Below are 20,323 nucleotides of genomic sequence, written 5' to 3' on the forward strand. Positions count from 1 at the left end.
TTTTTAAGCAGAGGTTGGATGGCCATCTGTCATGGATGCTTTAGCTGAGATCCCTGCATTGCAGGGAGTTGGACTAGATGACCCTTGGGGTCACTTCCAACTCTAAAAAATTTTAATTCTATGATTCTTGTCAGGAGGGGCTTATGTAATAAGAGCAATAGCAGTGATGATTATGGGAGGTGCAGTGACTGTAATATATGAAAGAGGTTGGTAGGTTGTTGGTAGTGTTGACAGCAGTGCTTAGAGAGCACAAATTGCCACCTGTGCTACACTGTTATTGGCATTATCTCTGGGCGAAAGAGAGCACACCCGTGGTTCATGCCTCTTAATTGTTGCATGCTAAGGCTGCCAGCCAACGTAATAGAGTATTTCTTTCGTCTGATTTTGAAACCACTCAATTGGTAAATAAGTCAGTTTGAAATTTGAACACATGTTGCAAAACCTCATTAAGGGTGGCTTTTTGAGGAGTTCAGAGGAAGGCTCTCAGTCTACTTATAATCAAATGTTAAAAGCTTTCAGTTATACTCTGATCAAGGGGTGGGAGGTTCTTGCTGTGGATGCTTATGGGTAAAGATTCATATCACCCAGGTGAGAACCTGGGTGAGGAGGACAGGGGGGGTGAAAGGTGTTAAATTGCTCAAAGGCACTGAATGAGAGAGTCTGTTGTCACAAAGCAGGGCCTGGGGCTTTTTTGTGTGAGAAACAGAGGTGAAGTGAGTGGGCTGTTAAAGGTTAAAAATGAGGTGGGAAGTGCTGCTAAGACCCATGGTGATTTAAAGTCCTGTGTTTATTTTTTACCAAAGTATTTGGTTAAATTAGAAACATTAGTTTTTGTCATTGTGGTTTTGCTTGTTTGCCTCATGACAGAATTGTTTATAGGATTTTGTAATTTCTATATATTGATGTCCCCCCCTTTTATTTTTATTACTTTTTTAAACCCTCTCATCCTATTTATTAAAGAAATCAATGAGAGCAGACCAAATTTCATAAAATGAATTTTTCCTTTTGTTGTCTTTGTGCCCAAACTTTACTAGTTCATTTTTTTTGCTAACATAATTGTCTATACTTTATTATGCCATGCTTCTAACAATAGATGGGACAAGTTCCAGCATTTTGCAACTATAAATGCACCCCTACAAATAATAATATAAGATTTACCTTTTCTCTGGGATGTCAACATTTTGTTCACTTTTTTTTTAATCCGTCTGTGTTTCCTTTTACCACAATACTGCATTCTTTTATTTTTATTTGTATTGTTTTGTTCCCCTGTGAATAAAATAAATAAGATGAAAAGCCATCTTTTAATGTTTCCTTCTTCATGAATAGTAGAGATATAATATGGAGTGTTCTGTTATTTCCTAAAACAGTAGTCTTGAGGTTTTCAGACCTGGGATCCACCTTTAACCCAAACATGCATTTGGGGAACCCATTTCTTACCATATGTTTATATGGTGGTAGTGCCCCTGTTATTATCCACCTTAGATCAGGCCCCACCAGGTGTATTAATTAGACCAGTGTGCTAATACATCGGAGCTAAAATAAGTTCAAGTCCATCAGTCCTGTGGAAGATCCAGGTTTAAAAGATAGAATAACGTTTATTTTAGTTATTGTGAATCAGTCTATTGATTAAATTGATTGATGCTTGTAGACTTATATACAACTTAAGCTGCATTGAGGGGAGAGTCATTGAAAGTTCATCTTCATTAATAGTTTATATTTGTGTACTTTTAGTGTTTGAGTCTGAAGATACAGCATCTTGGTTATAACCATACTCCCAAATAGGCAGTAAGTTGTGCTGAAATGAATGAAAGTCTCGTATGTATGTATGTATGTATGTACCATGTGTCTCATAAAATAAGACGTACGTATAAAATAAGCCATGGCAGGATTCTCAAGCATTTACGAAATGCAAGACATACCCCGAAAATAAGCCATAGTGCTGGGTGCAGTTCTGGAGGGCGCCAAGGAAGAGGCAAGGCTGCCCGCACCTCCGAGCCTCCTTCCCGCTGGAGGAGCTGCCCTCCAGATGCTGCCCGTCTTCTTTACCACAACGCCGCACGGAGTGAGAGCGCTGAGCCGCGGCAGGAGGAGGAGGAGGCCTGCCAGCTCGGCGGCCGGAACCGGCTGCGCCGCGGAGTGCCCCAAGCCAGTGGTCTCACCTCCGGCCAAGGCCTGCCGGCTTGGTGCCCGCAACCGGCTGCTGCAGCGCCGAGAGGGACGCCCAGCAGCGCCTCGTGGAACGCCCCGAGCCAGCCGCCTCGCCTCCGTCTGTATTTTATATTCTTTCACCAGTTTGACACAACACTTTGGACAGGGGACTTGCTAGGCTGTTCACCAGGCTCCAGAGGGACCCTATTCTTGTATGTTAAACTACCGGTATTGGGATTGGGACTAAATTACTCCTCCCCCCCCCAAAAAAATACTTGCCATTGTGTTTGAATTTCCTTTGTGTTAAAGAAAAAAATAGTTTTTGCAGAGAACATACATAAGCTGTGCAGTCTTGGCAGCCTGCACCCACATTCAGTACTCTCACTTGGTCCGTTTATAAATCTGCGGTAATAAAAATAAGACATCCCCTGAAAATAAGCCATAGTGGGGTTTTTTGAGGAAAAAAATAAATAAGACGGTGTCTTATTTTCGGAGAAACACGGTATGAATAAGGGGGTGAATGAGCGAGCTTAGGAGTGGGCTGCATCTAACTTAATTGCTCCAAAGCACCTTGAACGAAGTTCCAACTGCAAATGACAAAATTAGGAACTGCAAATGAAAGAATACAACAAATAAGTTGTTTTGTCCAGAGGCAGGACTAGGTGGGGTTGAGGCAGACTATAAATGCATCTAATGTATCATAGGGTGTGTGTACTTAAAGCAGCCATATACTTAAGCACTCACCTGGTAGCCATTAGTGGCAAGGAATTTCATCTGATAGGTGAGAGGGAGGCAGCAGTTTAGTCCCAGTGTGAAGCATGTTTCGTGTTCTCCATAGTAAAGTCAGGGGAGAATGAAATTGATTATAAAAAATAGTTATTTCAGTGTGATGGGTTTGTGGGTTTGTTTGTTCATTTAGATACTTACCAAAAATAACAATAGCTTGCAACAGTTATATATACACAATATAAACACATAAAAATTAAGATTGCAAAAGGATTGCATTGGTGTGCCAAGGTTTTTGGCAGACCTTGGCTCCTTTTCTTGTTAATAGAAGTACAATTTCTCACAGCCGAATTCTGTGGTAATGGTACTGTATTCAGAAAGTTCAGTTTTCTACCATTGTTACTGCCAAGTGTCTACTACTGTTACTGCCAAGAGAGCTCCACATAGTGCTCCGCGTAGTGCAGAGAAATGTATTTTGAGATAGGGAGGCAGGCCCCAGAAAATACAGTGTGTGTGTGCTTTGGCTGATCTGTTTTTCACAATTATAATTTTGTATAACTTTTTGTTATTAGAATAACTTATAAGTCTGTCCCTCTTTTTTTCTTAAAATTGAATTCAGACTTTTAATTCCAATTTCACTTTGCAGTAGGACTAATTTCCCCAGAATGGTCAACAAGAACAGTATACTTTAATGCAGAAAATTACCCAGGAACCATGTTGTTTTGCTCACAAAAGGTTGTTAAAAGTAACCAAGAGATTTGCTTCCCTCTTCCAATATACGCTTATGAATCAAGTGAGGATTCTTATCCAGGTTAGCAATTATGAGTAAAGATACAGGTGGTGTCTTAATTCTGGATTAATTATTGTGGGATATAATTTCCAGTTGTGTTGGAAGGGTGATTGGCAAAGCATCTCATTTTGTCTCAGCCCTGTTGAACCACCACCCTAGCATGTTGACTTGTATCCAAAGAATCTGCATTGGCAGGATCCAGAACTGGTTGGAGCAGCTCTGCTTCTCCCTCTGGATGAGTTTCAGTAAAATAGATGCAGGTATTAGAGCCATGATGTAGGTCACAAGCCTTTCCTGTATTCTGTACAGTACATAAAACAATGCTACTTCATGCTCACTGCCTCCCTCACAAGAAAATGTTTTTACAGGAAATCAATGTTGCTTTTGAATAAGGTGATTCCAAAGCACCTTGAGTGAATGTAATGTGAGGTGAAAACTTCCTTTCCAGGGAATTTGATAGCTATGGATTCTTCCCTTTAATGGCACCAAGTTCTGCTTGCTTTTCCCAGCAACCTAGCTAGATCATACTAGCACCTGATGTCTCTTACATTTTGACGCAATGCAAAACAGCATTTCCTTTTTTCACAAGCATTGCACCATTGTAGCTGTTGCTATTTTACCCAGGCTTATGAGGCAATTTCAGCACCCATAGTTCATGCAGCTCATCAAAATGTGGGATAAAGGGAAGGAAATTTGTTTTGTTTTAAGCAAGTAACAATAGTAAATATTTAGCTCATGTTTTATCTGCAGAGTATAATTACATCTGATATATAGTTTAGCAACATTGATATACTGCTTAAAAGACAGAATAGTTTCTTTTTATCAGTTTCTCTGTTCCACAGTTTCGTGCTGGGTACAGCTATCTCACTCTTTCTTGCAGGAAGGCAGAATGAGTTAGATGAAGATGTTCCTCTCTACCAGGTCAATTCTGAGAGGGTCAGTGATAATGGCCTAACTTTGTATAGTATGTTCAAGTAATATACCATTATAGGATTTGATTTACTAACTTTGGCTTGGGTTGGAGTCCTATTTTTTCAGCACCAAAACAAATCCCTATTTAGGGTGGTAAAAATGGAATTTCCCCCTAACTCTTCAGTGTGTTTTTAAGTGTGAGGTTATGTTTTGCATATTGGAACTGAGTCTACAAGTTGGCCTCATTGCTGAAAGGTCAGCCTGAGTTTGTACTGTTCTCCCCTCTTTCTCCCCATACCTTACTTGACTGATTAATAGCTCTGGAGAACTCAGAAGCTTCCCACACGTTTGTGGCATTTTGGTTGGTTCTAATAAAGGTATTACTCAACTTTTAGGAGCGTTTTTCTTACGGACCAATGCAGCTGCATTCGCTAGATCGATCTATCTATCTATCTACTGTATTAGCAGTTGTAAGACACATACAGAGTCTATACTCATGATCATTAACTCAGATTGGAACTTTCATTGCTTACATTCACACATTATAAAAACTGGGGGGGGGGGAGCCACTCTGATTGTGCATACATTAAGGAGATTACATTATTTTTATAAGAAAGTGTTATATATTAAGTAAGCATAGAAACATGCTTTTGTGGGCATTCAGAATTTCATTCCTGGTTGGAGGTGAGGTTTGTTGGTATTTTTTATGTGTGAAGTAAATACCACTTTTGGGTGTACTAATTAGTTTGACTCCTGGATTGCAGTACTTCATTCAGCCCTTTGCTTTAATTCACCGAGTTTTACTGTTGTTCAAACTCTGTTTATTTCTCTGAGCCTTGTAGTAAAAATCTGTGCATAGCTGCTGATTTGTTAGGTTGCACTCCTTCTCTCTCAAGAATGTCCTTTTTGGCTGCAATCCTATATCTTTTCCTTGGAATGATCCCCATCAAATACAGCTGAACTTCCAAGTAAACATATATAGGATTGTGCAGCAAATGCACTGCTTCTTTGGTTTGTTTTCCACCTGGTATACTCCGGACTTTATATTGTGCATTTCCCTTAGAAAGTAAATGCTATGTTTAAAACACTGTCAAAGTTAGAAGTATTCAGTGCTTATGGAGGTAGATGATGAGATAGTAATTCAGATTAGTTTTCCCATTCGTGTTTTGTTTCTTTGATTTGATATGTTTTCTTACTTGTAAATTTCATTGCTATGTCTCCTGCCCTATGGGACTTTAAAAAGAAAAAAAGTATGTGTGGCTGGAGATAAGAGCTTTTTTGAAACTTAGCTTCCAGCCACTGCCTGAACCAGGGACAGCAACTGTCACGGAATTCTTGGGTCCAGCATTCTGCCTTACCTGCTTAAGGAATAGTAGAGCAACTACCAGATTTTTCCATTACTCTCCAGTATTCAAAAAACCAGTTGTGCTTAGCAGAGCAAGTGATTTATAAACTTTATGGTTACTGAGCCAAAATCAAATTCTCCTGAACGACAACGTGCAGCCAACACCTTTGAGAAAGTGAGCCTCCCCCTGTTCCTCCATCATCGAAATCATCTTGAGCAGCACTGGCTTGATCAATTTGGGTGCAGTAAAACTTTGGCTATCTCCATTCATTTAGCATACTTTTTCCTCATGTTTAGTTAGTTGTTTGAATTGTTCAGAGTTTTATGGAAGCTCTCTTGTAATTATTACAGTCCCCAAATTTGGTGATTATGTTCCTAGATGGGCAAAAAGATGCAGGCCCTGTTTCTCATAACAGCAGTAATATGCTGTTGTGTAAATGTGTTGGATATACCAGTAACCTCTGGGGCTCTTATAGTGGTAAAAGCATGCATTTTCTTTTAAGAGCAAAAAACAAGTGAGTCTTAACTACTCTGAGTAATATAAATTCCTTCCTCCCATTAAAAAAAACAAACTTATGTTCCTTGATTTGGTTGATTCCATCTTTGTAGAAAAGCCATACAAATTAGCAGTCATCTGGTTATCTGAAGGTAGTGATAGCTACTTCCGGGTGCGAGGAACATACCAACTGGCAGTGGAAGAGCATTTGCAGCCACTTAAACAGAACAGCAGTGTCATAGAGGCTGCTTTCAGGGCTTTCTCAGTTGGGCTACAGGCTACTGGCCCCTGACTAGCAAAGGAGAATAAGCCAGGCATGCAGAAAATATCATAGCACTTCCCGTGTTAGTGGACAGTGCAGTGCAGAGTGCCTTGGATTAAAAGGGAATGGGTAGTACCTTAGATTAAAAGGGAGACTAAATAGCCCCCCTTGAAGCTTCCATAACTGGCTACAATAGCACTCCCTGCTATACACAGTTAGAAGAGGGCACTACAGTCATACCTCGGGTTACAGATGCTTCAGGTTGCGCGTTTTCAGGTTGCGCACCACGCCGAACCCGGAAGTACCAGAACGGGTTATTTCCATGTTTCGGTGCATGCGCAGAAGCGCTGCAAGTTGCAAACACTGCGGGTTGCGAATGTGCCTCCCGCACGGATCACGTTCACAACCCGAGCGTCCACTGTACGTTGGTTTGACCCAACTTAGCTGAGAGCTATTGGGAAGGAATTTGTATCATCTCAGAAACTGTTCCTGATTAGGGAACCTTATCTTGTATCTTGAGAACCACGGACGTTGTCTGGGTGGGTTAATTGCTTCTCTTGCAACTCTCTAGGTGATGTAGCTGATCATCAAGCTGGTTGGACACAATAGATAGATGTTAGGCCACTCTTTACCACTACATTTCTGTACTGGTAGGAACGATCTCCACCTGCCGTCACTTTTAAATCATCATGAGCCTACTCGAACTCTATGTCTTCAACTCAGGTGAGATCTTAATATCTGGCTTAAGCTTTGCAGAACTTTTGTTTGCAAAAGTACATAGAAAACCATGCTTTAGTCCTTCAAGCGAACATTTGCAAACTGTGCAATTACTGATGCCAGAGAGAATTCTGATCAATTTTTATGCAACAGATACACCCTCTCACTGGTTGCGTGAAAATGGAATCATGAGGGGGAAAATACCCCTCCTCCTTTTGAGGTAGAGGAGCAGCAGATTTCTATTGGAGAAATTGAAAAAATGCAATACTACTTTTTTAACACTCCTTTAGATGTTGAAAGCCACTCTGTTACTCTAAGAATATTAAGTGCATTATGTATCAATTGGTTTACCATAAAGTCATAATGTCTGATATTTTTAAAATGCAGGTTATTCAGACAGTACTTACAGATTTAATTTATTAAGTTTTTGTTACACCTGGATGTACAAGCTGCTACACTGTAAGGAACCTAGCATCCCTTTGGTTTTGCCAGTTTATGAGGACAAGGCAAAAACAATAAGAATAGAAACCATCAACATTAGTCTCCTCCAGTCCTCCTGTCAAGCCAGGTAGAAAGCATGCATTTCCATAAAAAAGAACTGGGGGAAAGAGAGGAAGGGAAACGAAAATCAGTGAACACTACATGATATTTAGTCTTTTTCTAAGCTATCACTATCAGTTTCTGTTTTCTCATATTTGTCATGGACTTATCATGGACTTTGAAAAACTGAAAATTTGCCCAGATCGAAACAAGCTTCTACCCTTTCATATGCCAGTTTATTTCTTGATTTGGTGCATTTCCAACATAGATCAATTTCTTTCACATGCTGCAGAAGATGGAGGAATTTGAAGTAGGCAAGAAGCAAGAGGAGTCAGAGGCTGTGTTGTGCACAGGCCTAGCCACTATGTTGCAGGAGGGATGCGCTTGGCAGAATCCCAGACTTGCATCTGTTGGTCAAATACCTGAATATGTTCTGTATTCTGCAACATCTGAAAGTACCTTTCCAATATCAAGCCCTCAATATGCTGCTTGCTTTGTAATCCAGTCAAATGCAGAAGCAGTGCTATTATAACTTCAACTTTGAGAGTTATATTCTTATTGTACAGCTCAAGACCTACTTGTCCTCACTGTACAGGAATTGTCTTACTTCCTGTTGCACAGTTTTGGAAATCATTTTGAGTGAGTAAATATCTGAACAACTTGTCTTAAATATTTAATAATCTAATTATTCTCAATTTATTTCAGTTTTTCAGAAAAACAAAAAAGGCTTTAACAAACATGAGAGTTCTCTCCCCCCCCCCCAGGCCTTCACATCTCTAGGTGAAAATGTTAATTTAAAAATGATTTGCTGTACTTCACTTGAATATATCTCTGGAGGATATATTTTTATTCCCATGACAGACATTGAAATTTAAGTGACAAGGCTTTGGCACACCATTGTGAAGTTAAGATAATCTTAAGTGTCCTAGGGGATGCAAGCACATATTTTTCAGTAGGTGGGCTGCTATGGTGGGAAAGGGTTTGGTAGAAATAGATATATTGGGATGAGAAGATTTAAGTAACTGGCTTCTAGGGAGCTCTTGGCCACCATCTGGGTCTAGTTGCATGCCCATAGCTTTTGGATGAGGGTCCTTTTGAAGACACACACCCCCCACCTTTCTACCACACCAAAAGCTCTGTTCGTAATGCATTGGTCCATTTTCACCATATTTACATGTGGATCGCTATTGGACTGGTTGCAGGAGAAACTCCTGTGGCAACCATCATGTTTATAAACCTTATTTTTCAATAACAATCTTTTAGTTAAGTAGGAAGACTTGTATCTCAATATAACTAATTTCCAGCCCTGGAAATACAGTTCAGATTTCGAAATGATCTTCAGAGTCACGTATGAGCAGGTAACTGGGATTTTACTTGAATTCCAGTGCCTTCTTTCAATTATTCCTGTTACATTGCTACCCCACCTTTCCTCCAAGGAGCTCAAAGTGGTATACAGTGGTGCCCCGCTAGACGAAAATAATTCGTCCTGCGAAAATTTTCGTCTAGCGGGTTTTTCGTCTAGTGAAGCGGCAATGACAGCCGCGCTTTCGCTAAACGAAAAAAAAAAGACGAAAATTTTTCGTCTTGCGAAGCAGCCCCATTGACTTTTTCGTCTTGCGGGGCAGCTTCCGCTAGACGAATGCCGTTCATCTAGCGAGTTTTTCGTCTAGCGAGGCATTCGTCTGGCGGGGCACCACTGTATATCGTATTGGCCTGAATATAAGCCTCACTTTTTTACCAAATTCCGACCGTGAAAAGTTAAAGTGAGGCTTATATTCACGACCTTACAGTATGCAGCCAGGATTCTAAGGTTGGGAAGGGAGAGAACAAGGAAGGGGAAAGGCTGCTGGCAACGCAGCGCTGCTCCCCCCCACCCAGGAGCAGCGAGGAATGGAGTGGCTTCTATTTGGGTATTTTTCTTCCACCCTCTCCAATTTTAAAGGTGTGGCTTGTATTTGGGTGTGGCTTATATTCGGGCCAGTACGGTACATGGCTTTCCTCCCCATTTCACCCTCACAACAACCCTCTGTGGTAGGTTAGGCTGAGAGATCATGATTGGCCTAAGCTTACCCTGTGATTTGACTCGTAGTCCAGTATACCAACCACTGCCCCGTATCGTTAATAATATGCTGCTCTTGCATTTTTGCTGCTATTCAGACATCAGAAATACATTTTCATTGCTCGTGTTCATCCCCCCCCCAAAAAAAGATAACAGAAGGGGTGTGTGAGACAGAAAAGACAAAGCAAATTTATATACAAGTGTTCACAAAAAAAATTGTTGTTTGGGCCAGGCATAGCTTTGTTTAGCACCCACCGTAAACATTTCTTTGGGGTATATAGTTTTCTTTTGCAGTCTGAGTTTGAATCTGTTATGTAGAATGCTTCAAAAGAAGGGAGATCAGGGACAGATCCAGACCAAACACTTAAAACACAGGTTTAAAACACATGACACCTACCAAAGAATCCAGGAAACTGTGTTTTTCCACATTACAAATTCCCAGCATGCTTAACAAATTACAGTTTCCATGATCCTTGGGAAGGGTGTGGGAGTCATGTGCTTTAAATGTGCATTGGGCGTCCTTTAAATATATGGTGTGGATCTGCCCCGAATTGACAATCCACATTTGCAGTCTGGCCTGGAGAATTTAGCACTTCCACAGCCATAGACATTTGGTTTCAGTGTTGCTTTTATTACATTAGTATAGATTTGAGCTAAAAAAAACACCTCATCTTTTTTGCTTTGCTCTGCAACAACTTGAATCTGGATGAAGAATGTAGGCAGTGTCTGTGTGATCAGAGAATGCATGTAACAGATCTACATTATTGAAATCTCTTAAAGCAAATTTTTGGACTTGAACAACTCACCCCCAACTCCCACTGGTGTTTTGAGGGGCATGCATCAGTCTATTGAAAGGGACAATTATTCTGGCATGCCACTGAAGGTGATAGTGCACACATGTTCACTACCATAATTTTGTTGTGGCACACTTGGATGGTAAATACCTGTTTGGCCTTCCTCCACTTGATTCCCATCTCTGCAAAGTGTTTGGTGTTGCATATCGTATTCAGAGTTCTGTGTTAGAACAATATTTGGTTTGGGTCAGGGGCAGGAGATGTTTTAAATGGGAAAGTGCCTCTGGGGTATGTGAGCTTAACTATCCCCCACTTCTTTCCCAAGTCTTGTATTTAGGCTTCTGTGCTCTCCTGATGTTTCAGGGATTTTTGGTGGATCTTTATAAAATTATTGCTTTCAAAGAGTTTTCAAATTCCTTTTTATTCTCACAGCTATGCTGTGAGGATGGTGGAGCTGTAGACATTATTGGCCTTTTGTATAGGTTTGGATGCTGAAGCTGCTGAAGGCTTACGTTGTGACCCAGAAGCCAAGCTTTTTATGCCTTGAAGCCCAGAAAACATACCAGTACTCAGTCTATGTATTTTTAACGGGTTCCATTTGCTTGGTACACAAATCAGGTGAATACCTCTAGTTATCTAACCAAGCATTGAGTTTCTAGGTGTTTTACGGGGAGCACATCCTCTTAAAATGAAGGTGCATGCTAAGTCATTACAGGGCATTAAACCTGAGTGGAAGAAGAGAGGGAAGTAATCTGTCTAATTGTGATAGCAACAATAAATGTTCTCTCACAGCCACACCCATTCTGTGAGGAAATATTTCTTAAGAATATAGATCTTGGAGTTGTGGTACCAGAGAAAAACTGACTTGAAGTGGACACTCTTAGGAAGTAAGCGTTTAGCATTGCAGACTAACCTGGAAGCCTTTCCAGAGCAGCAAGATGCAGCAGGTGGATTGTGTAATGAGTGAGGTCTGGAGCTGGTGAAGACTTAAGTCCCAGACTACCATTCATGTTAAGCATGCATTTTTAAAATCTGTGCACAGAATCTGCCTTCTCTTCAGAAAAAACAGCTGGATTGGGACTTTAGCATGAGTCCAGTAGAACTTTTACCCTTTCATCCTGTACCATTTTATCACTAAAAATAGCCATCCCAAGGAAAAACCACTCTTGATGTGTTCTGGATGTAGATCAGAGGCCTCCTTGGCTGCTTTTTCCTAAAAGCCACCTATTCTAAGCATACTTAAAGGGGGAAGCAAGCACCAATGCATCTTGTTTAAAAACAACAACACTTCTGTCTCTCATTCAGATGTACAAGATACAACAAACAGTTCATGAAAAGGAAATTGCCACAGTCCATAATTAATACAGCCTAAAAGATTTAAAAATGTGTCCTTAGCACTGTGTGTATGTTGTCTCTAAGACTTCGAGAGACTGCTGAAGTCAGCCTTCCTTTAATCTTGAAAATCTTTACTTGAACAGGCTTCTCTTGTGTTAGCACTGAAGGCACCATCATTGTACCATAGACCAGTGTTTTTCAACCTTTTTTGGGCAAAGGCACACTTGTTTCATGAAAAAAATCATGAGGCACACCACCATTAGAAAATGTTAAAAAATTTAACTCTGTGCCTATATTGACTATATATAAAGTAATTCTCTTGAATTTTTCAATTTTTCCCACGGCACACCAGGCAACATCTCGCGGCACACTAGTGTGCCACGGAACAGTGGTTGAAAAACACTGCCATAGACCAGTGTTAACTTTGTAAAGCTCTGTCCTGGGTGCTGAATAGGCTTTGAAGGCTAAATGTGTAATGTGAATTAGAGAAATGCAGGTTTTGAGACTTGTTTTGCATTTGTTGCTGGATTGCATTGCTGCGAGGAAGGAAGGAAATAATTAAAATGGAACTTGACTTTAACAGTGATTCTTGATAAAATATGGAAACATTTTTGCATAAAGTTAGATAACTTTTAGTAGCATAGTATAAACAAAGTAATGGAGTCAGAAGCCTGCTAAAGGCTAGTTCTGACAATGTTGTGGGCACAGAAGGTTGTATAAGTAGACCCATTGGGTTTAAGGGACTTAAATTAGTTACGTTCATTTGTTTCAGTGGGGCTACTCAGAGTATAGTTTACATTTGATAAAACCTAATGTGAAGAACCCAAAGTAAGATCTAAATTTATTTTAGAAGAAATATTAGCTTTTTACTATATTACATAATTTTGCTATGTTTTAGATCTGTATAATTTGTCAGTACTACTGTCAAGATCCAGGTTACTGATCTATTTCTGTTTTCCCTATCTCAATAAGCTGGAGATGCTGATGATCCACCAAGAATTACTCAAAACCCAGTCATCAATGGGAATGTAGCAATGGCTGACGGTCACAACAACACAGAAGAAGACATGGAAGATGGTGAGTCATCCCTTCTACTTGCTTTGATGCGGGTGCGGATATCGCTTGTTTTTTGCAGTGAGTAGTATATCCATTTAATGGACCTGAAAGGCTTTTGCATGCTCATGTATGTATTTGGGAGACATGGTAGAAGTTTACAAATCAACGTATAGTGTAGAAATAATGGATATGGAGTTTTTCCTTCCTCTCTTATAAGACAGTAACTCAGGTCATCTAATGAAACAGGACAAATGAAAGACTTTCTGCATACCTTTCATTGTTTTTTTATGGAATTCATTGCCATAGGATGCGCTGCTGATGGCCAGTGGGTAAGAGGGCTTTAAATTACGGCACATTCATGGGGGAGAAAAAGGCTTTCTCTGTGGTTTTGCCTGAGGGTGACTGCATGGGACCCCTGTGTTTAGAGGAAGCGTGCTTTTGAATACCAATTTCTGGGGAGCAGCAGCAGGGGTGTGTTTCTGTGTGTGGCCTTCCTGAAGACTCAGATTGGCCAGTGTGGGAAGTGGGGTGCTGGACTAAATGGACATTTGCTGTGATCCAACTCACTTTATGGCCTGTTCATTCACAAAAGTTGTTAAAAGTATTGCTCTTTTTGTCTAAGATAGGCAAAAGGGCTTTGCCTTCCAGTAAAGTATGGCTCATGGGGGCGGGGGCGGGGGGAAACTAGCCATGGCTTATTGTCTGTTCCATTGACTTTAATCATGTGAGCAATACAGTGCAGGAAGCCATAGCTCTGTCAATACTTTAAGCATCTGAGTGAATCTCCATGCCTTCCTGGATTACTTTTGCAATTAGATAGATAGATAGATAGTATTAAATTAAATATTTCATTTAGCAAGACTCTAATTAATAGTGGTTAATAGGTGGCTTCATCAGTCTTGTATTAAAGCCTTTGTCTGGTAGTTGTAGGTGACAAAGAATTGTATGCAGGTGAACACACAGAATTATACGCAGGTGAGTGAGCAGGTTAGTGTAGAAACTAAGTGGGCTGCCAGAGGACAAGGCAGAGGAGCTCTCTGATCTTTTTCTTCGAGTCCCCAATGAAGTTACCAATGTATGGGCCACCATGGCAAGGCTATCCTTGTCTGGCACACCAGCTGAGGTTGGTAATGGTCACTAAGGCTTCTTGTGACAGCAGTGGATCTAGGAGTACCCCCAAACTGTCCACCAGCTCCTTCAGATGGAGTGCAACTCCCATCCAGAGCTGGTTCAAAACCCAGTTCCCAGATCTGGGAATCACCCATCCATATGGTTTCCATCTTGTGAGGATTCAGACACATTTTTAGTCCACTTTGAATTACGTACAGTGTGAAGAAGTATTTAAATTTTGGTCATTCCTGGCCATCCCACCATTCAGCTTCATTGAATGTCTCTAGGTTCTAGTTTTATGTGAGATGTTGCTTCTTCAAAGTATCAGACCTCTGCAAGGCTTTTATTGGGACCCTTCTAGGTTGCTTGGCTGAGATGATAGCAGGGAGCTTTTGTTTTTCTAGCAGACAGTTGAGGAAGGGGATCCACCAATTTGCCCTCTGGCACAGGGCCACTTCCTTTTGCCTTAACAACCCCTACTTAGGGGGCAAGAAACTTTTCTGGCTTTTCCAGCAGCTGAATTCCTCTTGGATCTAGGAATTGGAAGGAACTCCAGCATACAGCCTACTCCCACTCACCAAAAATTAAGTACCAAAATCCGCTTTTAAAAAAACCTTATAAACAATTAAATTTTTTGCTTTACTGTCCTTCTTTCAAGTTGTCTTGAAGGCTCTATGGAGAGGTTTGGTGCGTTTTTTTGTTTGTTTGTTTGTTTTACGATAAATGCAACTTCAGGGAGTTTGCATCTAAAGCCCGGGCTCATTGCTTGTGGTGTACAGTTTCCTAACATGGACCAGATAGCATCATCATCATAATCATTATTATTCAGTATAACTTGATTTCTTATCTTCCCTTCGCCACAAGGTCCAAGGATGGGTTACAGCAATTTTAAAATGCAATTTTAAAATCAGTTTAAAACAAATTACTGTACAGTCAAGAGAACAGGAGGATTATTATTATGGGGTAAATAACATATTAAGTGGATGGGCTGTGCCCTTCCTTGAGGTCACTCTCACTGCTATGCATAGAGAATGAAAGCGAATCATATAGAGTTAAAATGATCACTAACAATCCTGGGTGAGGTATGTGCCCTTCCCCATCACTTGTGACTTGGCTTAATTTACTTGGGTCACCTGGAATGATTAGCTGCATGGGAGCTTTCAGCCAGTTCATTTCAGTTCATTCCTTGTGAAGCACATAAATAGGTTGGTTTAGACTCTAGAGCTAGTGGGACTGGGATGTATGGACTTCAACTGTTTGGCCTTTAAAAACTTCTTCTAGTTATAATTCGATAACTTTTAAAATGGCTATTGCTGCTTAATCAGAGGTTAAACCACCTTGCTGAGGACAGCCATCACAAATGCCAGATCTGAATGGGCCGTTACTCCCTCTGAAAGAACATACTGTATATACTTGAGTATAAGCCTAGTTTTTCAGCACATTTTTTGTGCTGAAAAAGCTGCCCTCGGCTTATACTCGAGTGAGGCGGGCGGTGGGGGCGGCGAGAAAGAAGCCCTTTCTCTCTCCGCTCGTGCCGCCACCCGCTCTCCCCAATCAACCATTCCTTAAGAAGCGTACAAGAACGGCGGTTCTTTACTCTCCCCAGGCAGCTTGTTCCATTCCTGAACTGCTCGCATAAATGCAAACTTGGCAAAGGAGGAAGAGGAAGGAGCAGCCCAAAGGGCTGCTTTTGGGCTGCTCGTTCCTCCTCCTCCTCCACAGGGGCAAAGGTGAACCGGCTTATACTTGAGTCAATAAGCTTTCCCAGGTTTTTGTAGGAAATTTAGGTGCCTCGGTTTATATTCGGGTCGGCTTATACTCGGGTATATACAGTATGTGAAGCTTGAGAGTAATCCTTGATCCACCACTGTGGAGTCTAGGAGTGCACTTTGCTAGTGTTGGCTGGTATACTAGCTACAACTACTCCAGTGTTGGCCACTGTGAGAACAGAATGCTGGATTAGATTCTGGGCCATTGGCCTGATCTAGCAGGCTCTTCTTAGGTTCTTATATGGTTCTGGACCTGGGTATTATGAAAAGCCACCTCTCCCATTTCACCCTGGTCACTTTGATCTATGAATGAAGGTTAATTGATGGTTCCGCACACCTCCGTGTTAAGCCTTATGACTCAAATGCATACTTTCAGTGTTGTTGCACCTGTTCTCTGAAGTTCTTTTCCTTAGCAGTGAAGGAAGCCCCAACCAACATTATGTTTTTGACATTAGATGAAAACATTTATTTTTTCCCAAGCCTTCCAAGATCAGCCCATTTTAAAACTTCAACTTTTGATTCATGTTGACTTCCAAGTTTTTTTTTTAAAAAAACACATTGGTTTATCATTTGTATTACATGTTATAAACTGCTTTGGTGCACTGCTCAGGTATTTTTGAATGTAAAGCAGTTTATAGATTCTGAAATAAATTTTTAAAATTGGAATACTTTGTCATTTTGAGAGGGAGGCTTTCAGAAGATGTGTATGGTCGCATAACAGCTTTGGTTTCACAAGTAAAAATCTGGCCTGGGGGAGTAACTGTGCCCTTACTAATTGAAATTAATTTGGGAATGTGTGTGTGTGAAAGAGAAAGAGGGAGACCCCAGAGGCAGGGAGGAAGAGCAAGATTGAAAAGCTATGTAACAAAAGCTTGTCATTTGAAATACTTCTATTTGACTGCTTTGTTTTTTTGTAGCAAAAGACCATAATGGAATGCTGAGTTGGCTGTTGAAAATGCAAAAATGCACATTGATTTCATTTTGTGGCTGCCTATTGCATTTTTTTTTTCAAATAACTTGAAATGAAGCTTCTTCTTTTAATGTGAAATGCCATTCAGTTCACCTCCAAACTGAACTCTGTCAAGAATGGATCAATGTTTACATTAAAAAGATAGAGCTTTGTTTATTTTATTATCAAGAGATCTGAGAGTTTACATTTTGATGTTTTGAATCTGAAAATGAAGATCCCTCCCCCTGACTTTTTAGCAGCTTCTTTGTATGAGAAGAATAAATGTTGTACAGTTTTTCATCACTGAACATACACAATATTCTCCTTGCAAGTGCTGTCAGCTACTATTAGATACTGATTATCTAGTAACAGTAGTTATGCAGGTTCCTTTTAAAATATTTTGTACCAGACGTTTCACCATATCTGATTATGTCACAGTTTAAAACCTTGTGCATCCTGTATTTCAGTGTTTTTCAACCTTTTTTGGGCAAAGGCACACTAGTGTGCCGCGGAACAGTGGTTGAAAAACACTGCTGTATTTTATGCCCCCTTATGCTTTGTTGCATAATTGCACTGATAATGTTTTTGGTTTTTTTGCTGAGGTTGTATACTTCTTTGTATGGGTTGTATATATTTCATTGGGCTATTTCAAGCCACATTTGGCTTACAGCTCAGTCGTTATAAGCAAAGAAGTAGTGAAGTGTTTTTTGTTGTTGGTTTTTGCAGGGGGCGTTTTATGCACAGTCCAACCATAAACTAGATATCTAGACTTGTTAATGTAAAGCATTCCATAGCAGGGGGAGGCACATTTCCCATGGCAGGAAGTTCCAGAGTCTGGGTCCCGCACTACAAAGAAGTCCCTCTTTTGTATCCACAGCAACTGATGGTGGTGGGAAATTAATGAGAATCTTGGTGGGCAGACAACTCACACAGGGAGGAGATGAACTTCTAGCATTTGAACTTGGAACCAGTCTGTAAGCCACTGAGATTGGCATGATAACAGAGGTGCATGATTCAAGTATTCGGTCCTGGTCAAAACTGCAGTTGGTGCAAATTGCTGCAACTAAAATTTTCAGCTTTCAAAGGCAGCTGGTGGTACAATATATTTTTTCTACTGCTTCCTTAGAATATGATGTTGGAAAGGGGACTAAGAGAGTTAGGTGTCAACTGCATACTGGTACAGTGCTCTCCAAATCTCTGCACAATAAATTCCCATAGTAACTAAAAATCAGAAATAAAATATACAGTCTATTAAAGATTTTATCCTTGCTCTGCAGTGTTCTTACTGTTTCTACATCTGACTTGTTCAATGCATATGGGGTGTTTTGCTGCTCAGATGAAATGCCACACGGTGAGTGGAGGCAGAGCACCATTGGCCTTGCATGGGGACTAAAAGATCAGGCTGCTTAATTTGCATTTAATTGATCTTTGGTATTTTGCAGACACAAGCTGGCGGTCGGAAGCAACTTTCCAGTTCACTGTTGAACGTTTCAACAGGCTGAATGAATCAGTCCTAAGTCCCCCCTGCTTTGTACGGAACCTGCCATGGAAGATTATGGTGATGCCACGACTCTACCCAGACAGGCCGCACCAAAAAAGTGTAGGATTCTTTCTTCAGTGCAATGCTGAGTCTGATTCCACGTAAGATATTTAATACACTATACATTTCTGTATAGCACCATCCTAACTTCTTGCATTTTCTGACTATAACTTCTGAGTTGATTGGTAGGACAGCATGAGGAATGGGCTTCGGCATTCAGGAAGGGTGTATAGGGGCACATGCTTAGAAGTGGAGGAAAGAGGCAGAAAGTCCCATTAGAGAGGCCTGATCAGTCTGATGTAGTCTTGTTGTCTGCTGTATATTGGGTATAGTTTGTTGAGTTTGACATAACTTAATTTGGGATGAATGTAATGTATGTTAGTTCTCAGATATATACTGACCAAATTAATAAGCTATTCAGACTGGTATTTAATAGTTTTGAATAGTTAATAGGTTAATTACCAAATACATGAACCAGATGAGGATGCAGAATATTTGACCTTTCCCAACAAGAAGAAAGCAGCACGTGCTCAGTGAATCTATATACAGAGCTGATTTATTGAAGCATAAATTGGCTGCACCGTTGCATACTTACTGCTGCTTCCTTCTGGTGAGGTGCTGCCTGTTTGAATTCCCTCATGCATGAGCACATAATGATCTGAGCATGTTGGAATGCTCAGTTGCTGCTATTTTGTTTTGTTTTTTGGCAAACGAAAAAAAGCTAAATGCAGAAAGGCCTCCCATAGGAAAAGACTAGAGCCTGTCAATTGATTAAAAAAATGGGTAAATCAGCTAATTTTAATTAATAAACGTGAATGTTACCAAAACTGCTAGGCAGGGGTCCATTTGAAAAAGTGAGCACAGGTTGAGAATTGTATGTTTTTTAAAAGTTGCTTTTAACATCTAAAGCTGATGTTGACTGACTCAGTTTACATTGTTAAAAATCAAAGCTTACAGCCTTAACAAAACAGGGAATGGAAGTAAGGTGGCTACAGCAGAATTTTGTATACATGGGATTGGAGCACATCACTAAGAACAAGAAGCCACAATCTTGGCTGAGTGGGAGGCACAGTGGGAGGCACAGTGGAGTTCATGTGTAACCTTTAGAAGGAGTCTCCTAACCCTCAGGTTGAGAATGCACGCAAATAAACCCTCAGAGAAAGTGGCATCTCCATTTGCTGTTTCTTAACCTGTAGTAGCAGAAGTCTTTTTAAAGTATCATTACCTGCTTTAGAGGAGTTGTAGCATTCTTAGGTAGCTATAGAAGAAAATGCACCAAGCTGCGAAAATTCCATGGTGAGTGAACACATAAAAGCAGCTCTGTGAGAAACTGAGCCTCTTCTTAAACTCTTTCTGTGATGTTAATAGTTTGTAATGGCTCTGAGAGCATTGAAGCAAAGTTTTTTGTTTTTTTTTAATCCAGAGGTGGCAAGAAGTAAGGTAGACTTGTTCAGTAAAGCACAGTTTATTAGCATCCTTTTTCTGCAGCTCAGCATGTCAACTGTTACCTCTTTAATTGTTGCAGGTCATGGTCTTGTCATGCACAAGCAGTGCTCAAGATAATAAATTACAAAGATGATGAGAAATCTTTCAGTCGCCGTATCAGCCACTTGTTCTTTCATAAGGAAAATGACTGGGGCTTTTCCAACTTTATGTCATGGAGTGTAAGTAACAGCGTGCGGCAGTGCAAAAGCCAGTGCGATGGTTGTGAATAAGTTTTGGACTAGAAAATCCATGTTCAAATCCTCACTCAGCCGTGAGGCTCACCATATGAT

At 40.5% G+C, this 20,323-nt stretch overlaps 1 protein-coding gene across 5 annotated transcripts in view; it reads left to right on the top strand.

The window, feature by feature from the left end:
* Window positions 1-20,323, top strand: part of USP7 (ubiquitin specific peptidase 7) — an 80,210-nt gene that overhangs the window by 27,638 nt on the left and 32,249 nt on the right. For 4 of the 5 annotated variants that reach the window (XM_033167534.1, XM_033167532.1, XM_033167533.1 and 1 more), the window contains 3 exons: window positions 13,097-13,201; window positions 18,451-18,649; window positions 20,074-20,212. In XM_033167534.1, coding sequence (XP_033023425.1) covers window positions 13,097-13,201; window positions 18,451-18,649; window positions 20,074-20,212 — 443 coding nt within the window. Of the gene's footprint in view, window positions 1-7,250; window positions 7,403-13,096; window positions 13,202-18,450; window positions 18,650-20,073; window positions 20,213-20,323 lie in introns of all 5 variants that reach the window. The other variant, XM_033167536.1, reaches the window with a different exon arrangement.

The sequence above is a fragment of the Lacerta agilis genome, chromosome 13 (assembly GCF_009819535.1).
Source record: "Lacerta agilis isolate rLacAgi1 chromosome 13, rLacAgi1.pri, whole genome shotgun sequence".
Lineage (NCBI taxonomy): Eukaryota > Metazoa > Chordata > Lepidosauria > Squamata > Lacertidae > Lacerta > Lacerta agilis.